A 5,952-nucleotide genomic window follows, 5' to 3' on the forward strand; every position below is an offset into this window, starting at 1 on the left:
CCTTAGCAATTGAGAGGAAATGAACTAAAATTATAATCGCCTCGGTCAGACCTACTTAGACCCCAAGATTTTGTTAATTAATATCTCATCAATGTATAGGAGCCAGACCAATCTCCAATACATTATCTCTGTTTGCTAAGAACCAATAGTAACTACGTTCGATTGATTTCTCTCATTTCAAATTCCAATTTCCGATTTGAACTGATTCAATTTCAAATGCAAAATCAATCGTAATTCTAGCACAGCAAACCAAGCTCAGTTCAGAACTAAAAGCCAGCATATCACAACAAAAATCAAACCTAACAAAAGAAAAGATGATCAGGAACAAAGCAATCAAGAAAGACTACAGAACTGAACAGCAGTCTGAACTTTCAACATGGCAGAAAACCATCAAGTCGTCTAGTAAACTTAACAGTACATTAAAAGTAGATTCACCCAACTACAATCCAATAAAAGGAACAGCCATGTTTATTAATACCAGCAGGCTGCCAAATGAACTTAACTTGAACAAAATAGCAAAATAATTTCACTTTATTACTGTTGGGGTAAAGAAGTTTCCAGAAGCAGGATTGTGAACTGGTCTGTGCAAAAGAAAGCAACAACCAGAAGTCCTTTGGGACATCAATAACATGAATTGATAGGAACCTCACAGTAAGTATTATCAAGCATACATATATATGATCACAGCATCAACTAACCTACCTCATAAGTACTAAAAATGAAATCTCTACACTTGTGGCTATTTCCATTGAAATGAAAGATTATCTTCACCACCAGAGCAAAGCAAGAATTACAAACACACCAATAAGTAAAAGGAGGTTTTTCAGTACGTTATCAGCATGCTGACCTCGAGTCGACGGTTGCGGAAAATGGTGACCATGACCCCCATGGAAGGTGTTGAATGCATAAGGGTAACCAGAAGTAGTTCCATAGACAGTAGCATCAGGAAATCCATGAAACTGGATGTTGAACAAAGAAGGGATCAGACCACCAAAAGCAGTAGCTAAAGTGAAGTTACCAATCCTTGCAGTTGCCATTGGCATGAAGCCACCAGTGAATCCAAATCCATAATTTGGAAAGTCATTGGGAACAGGGGGTGGTGCTGTTTGAGGTCTTTGACCAGCAGGACGACTTGGAATATCAATACCAGGATATCTATTTAATCTTGGATCGGATGGTATTTTACCCCTACCATAAAGGGGAACCAACTTCTCCTCTTGAACAAGAGCCTTACAAACAGGACATTCTTGACATTGTGAGTGATGATGTAGCCATCTATATAAACAAGGCCAGCAAAAGAGATGACCACAAAGAGTGATAATTGGGTCTTGAGCTAACTCAAAGCAAATATTGCATTCAAAATCACCAGTATCATTGTTGGTAGTGTCACTATTAGTAGACCAAGATGAGTTTTGATGTGGCACACTTGTTGATTCACCAAACTCATTCGCCATTTCTAATTAAACCCCTCTAATTATCAGCAGCTATAATCACTAGAAATCACAAAACGAAACAGAATCAGAATAAGATTCAACAACATCACACCATCGTATCAGATCAACAATCGAAGCAAAAACCTAACACGATTGCAAGTAAATAAAGCCGAAAGAGTCAATCAGGGGATCGGGAACAAGACCCAGCAAAAGGGCAGACGAGAAGAAGCCCCCAATTTCGGAATCACAACCCAATTGATACCAAGAATAGAACAATTTGAAGAAAAAACAAGTGAAATGAAACGCAAATAGAGAGAAAGAGAGTGAACGGACCTGTGAGAGGAAGGATATCAGAAACTGTGAAAAGGAGAAGCCTTCGGAGGGAGGAAGAGAATGGTTGTGGGTTGGTGGAAGACGGAATCTGTGAAATTCAGGAGCTACAAATTAAGGAAAGCCGTAGAAGAGAGTAGAACGGGAGGAAGAAGAAGAATGGAGAAATGAAGGATTCAAGGGCTTTCCTCTATTTTCCTTTATTTTATTTTTAATAATATATATTTTTCAATTTGTTTTTAAAATTATTATTTAATTTCTTAGTCGACGGAAAACAACGTGTAAGTTAGGTCGTCCTGTGGAGTATGGACCACTTGTACTCCACCATTACCATATTTTCTTCTCTCTTATGACTTACGACCAAACGCTGCGTTTCGAGATCCCCCAATCCGACGGTACATATTTATTTTAGGTTCAAAATTATTTTTTAACAATTTAGTTCCTCAATTTCCATATGTAACAATTTAATTTATATATTTCCAATTTTATAATAATTAGTCTTTATATTGCCGAATTTATAACCATTTAATCTCAAATGTAAAAAAAAAAATAAAAATTAATTTTGATGCCCATTTTTATTATTTTGTGATATAGACTTTCTATTTTATAAAAATATCAGTTTCTTATTAATTTATTTGTTTATTTATGCAATAAATTTTATTAAATCTTAATACTAATTTCTACCATAAGAATTGACTTTAAAAAAAAAAAAAAAAAAAAAAAATTCTACAATAGGTATTAAATCATTACAAAGCTTAAAGTACAATTACTAAATTATTACATAGTAAAATTTAGGAACTAAATACATACAAAATTGAAAACACAGAGACTAGATCGTGACAAACTAAAATTTGATGAATAAATCGTTAATTTTATGAAGGTTTAAAGACTAAACGTTTATTTAATCTTTTAATATCTCTTCGTCATTTCTCCTAAGTATGTTTATTTAGGTCTCGCTTAATAATTTTTTTAAAAAAATTATCTTTGTTTTCTCATGATTTTTTAATTAGGTTCTTTTTCGTATCTTTTATATTAATATCTAAATTTTTTTAGTTAAATTTCACACACACATATATATATATATATATATATATATATATATATATATATAATTTTCAAATTTTGATTGAAAATGGTGTTCATAAATTTAATTTTTTTTAAAAAAAGAAGAAAAAATAAATGATAATCAAATAGGATTTTGTTTATTTATGATTTAAATCGTATTTTGGAGTTAAACTTTTTAACTTATTTTATTGTGGTAAATTTAAAAGTGTATGTATTAGTCTGAACTTGTAAAAATAACTATTTAATAATGGTGTAGCTTCAAATATGTGTATATATACCCATATGTTAATCCAAGCATGATTTCAAGTTGAATAAATTAGAAAGTAAAAATTGGACAAAGTAAACTTAAGATGGATAAATAACATAATTAGCCGGATCAAAATTATTGTTTTTCAAAAGTTTAGGGACTAGTTTAATCATCATAATACATTTTTTTTAAAATTTTTTTTTATTCTAAATATATAGACTTATTTGTTGAGCTATTATTGGAATACGACGATGAAAATTGTTTTATTATATAATTATTTAACTATAAATACAAGAAGAAAGTATTATAGGCTTATCCAAGTAATAGACCTGATTTTTCAATATTTAATAAAATGAGTGTCACGCGTATAAGCTAGCTAACTTAATTTGCATGCATTGACCTTTGGAGAAAAAATATATATCACCAACTAAACTATCAGATTAAGGAAAATAAAATATCAATACTCAAATCTTTTTTTTTAAAAAAAAATAATTGAATCAATGGAGAACCAAAAAAAAAAAAAAAAAGAAAAAAAGAAAAAAAAAATTACTTTTGACTATTGGTTTCGATTTTTAAAAAAAGGTCAAAAAGTTAAACCATTGTTGTTTCATTTGTATTTTATTTTATATTTTACACCTTAGAAATTCAAATGATTGATAAATATATCTCCAATCGAACAACCTATTTGAATAGTTCGATTTCATTATTTAATTTGCATTTCTAAATATATCAATCAATCGAGTTATCATGGCCTATTTCAAGTTAATTGAACACCTTTGCTTGTTGGCATTTCACACAGCTTATATAGACCAATAATTTTGTTAATGAACCTTGTCTCGAAGTAGAGATGTCCAAAAAAATCTATGGGTCAAAGTTTCGCAGTGACCCATTCTGAACGGGATGGGGAATCCCCAAATGCATGGGGAATGAGGAAGGGAGTGAATTTTTTTTTTTCCCGTTTGCAATTTGGGGCTGGGGTTGGGGCCGGGAATATATTCCCCGACCCCGACCCATGTCCCGCCCCTCCCCAACTTTTGTATATAAATTATAAACTTATAATACATACATACATACATATATATTTTGTAGACTTTGTTAGGATAATTATGAAGATTTTAATTATTTAAGATTAAGATTTTATTATTTTAGTTCCTTAGATGTTGTAATATTTAAGATATGATGTTCTAATTGTTGAATTTTAATTTATAAAAATTATGAGAATTTAACATTTTAATTATATCTTTTTAAATTGAATGTGTACCATTGTTTTTATTACCAAAATTGATAATATTTTATTTAAATGAAAGTTGTATTGGATGTGTTTAAGGAATTGTTAAAAATATATATTTAATTGAAATAAAAAAATTGTTATAAAAAAATGATGGCGGAAATTTTTTTCCCACGGGGAAAATTTACGGGGATAGGGAATGGAATAGGGGGCAAGCGTCCCCATCCCACCCCGTAGACATCTCTATGTAGAAGCACTAGCAATCGTGAGTTGAGTATATATACCACATGTAACAGACGATAAGTTAAGACACATTTGATAATTAATCTAAAAACAGAATTTTGAAAACAGTTAATTAAAAAAACAGAATTATATTTCATGTTTTCAACTTCGTTACAGATTCAGAAAATAAATTTCAATTTAAACAAAATTTCAAAATGTGTTTAAAATATATTTAGTTATTCACTAAATACTAGGTTGAATATAAACCATCACTAATTAATTACAAACGTGTTTGATTTTTAAATTTTTGTATAATTATTATTTTGTAATATCATATAGTAATATATAATATGTTACATATTCTAATTTAACAAAATACACTGAAAACATTAAAAAAGTTGTTTTCAAAATTTGTTGTGTTTGGATCGTATTTGTATTGTTTGAATCGCAGAATTCGAAACCAATTTATGAAAATAGAATCCAGATAACCAACTAAATACATATTCGTTCAAGTCAATGAATCTGAAAATATAAAATAGAATTTGAGTTGTCTATCAAATAGGTCTTAAATCTTGAAATTTATATTTAGCATTCTAAGCTTTACAAGCGGTATTATATTATAAAAATTGGTGCGACATATTTTAAAGATAAACTAAGAAATAAAGAAAAAAACGAGGCTTTAAATGTAGGTAGACATAATTCAACTGACACTCAATTGAAATAAAAGAAACCCTGATACTATACAAATATATATAATTAAGAAATGCTTCTTAGAAATTGATACTTACAAAAAATTTATACGAATAAGGTACAGTATAATTTCCTTTTGGCCTACTATTTACTAAGAAGTTTAATTTTATAATTAAATGTGTGTTAAACTAGAAGAAATTATATTTAATCAAAAGTATTTTGAATTTAAAGATGTCACAGAATCTAACTAGTTTTTTGACCGTCTAATCTTTTGCATGTGAATATATCCGAAACGCCGGCCACCATTTGTTGCATTATTTTCTTTATATTCAATTAATTAATTAATTATTTTTAACCCAATAAAAACAAAAGAAAATTGATGTGTTGACAAATATGAGTTAATATTTTCATCCTCGTTCCATACTTTTTACGAAGATTTTATCAAATTATAAAAATTATTTATAAAGTTTATAAAAGTAAAAAAGATTAAATTCTAAATTCTGAAATCATCCATACTAAATTCTAACTTTTTCTGAATGATAGGGGCTAAAGATTTTCATTCAATCCATTCTCGAGTTGAAAGAGATTTAATCAAACCCCATATCTCGAGCAACTCCCACGACGACCACCTCCAACCTCCCTCACCATCCATAAACTCCGACAGTCGCGCCTTAGGATTACTCTCTGCGTCACACACCACTCTAGACCCATACACTTCCATAATCCCACCCCCTGGC

The 5,952-nt window shown here is 29.7% G+C and overlaps 1 protein-coding gene across 1 annotated transcript; it reads right to left on the reverse strand.

Moving 5' to 3' along the window:
• Positions 1–513: 513 nt before the first annotated feature.
• Positions 514–1,988, reverse strand: LOC120072715 (uncharacterized). Its single transcript, XM_039025179.2, has 2 exons — positions 1,767–1,988; positions 514–1,493 (listed from the first exon to the last, which is right to left on the reverse strand). Exon 2 carries the CDS (start codon positions 1,452–1,454, stop codon positions 768–770), a length of 687 nt encoding a protein of 228 aa, XP_038881107.2. The 5' UTR covers positions 1,455–1,493; positions 1,767–1,988; the 3' UTR covers positions 514–767.
• Between the last annotated feature and the right edge of the window lie 3,964 nt (positions 1,989–5,952).

The sequence above is a fragment of the Benincasa hispida genome, chromosome 3 (genome assembly GCF_027475165.1).
Source record: "Benincasa hispida cultivar pf3 chromosome 3, pf3_genome.v1.1, whole genome shotgun sequence".
NCBI lineage: Eukaryota > Viridiplantae > Streptophyta > Magnoliopsida > Cucurbitales > Cucurbitaceae > Benincasa > Benincasa hispida.

Coding starts and splice junctions, on each gene's coding strand:
- LOC120072715 (XM_039025179.2), bottom strand. CDS start 1,454: ATGGCGAATGAGTTTGGTGAATCAACAAGTGTGCCACATCAAAACTCA.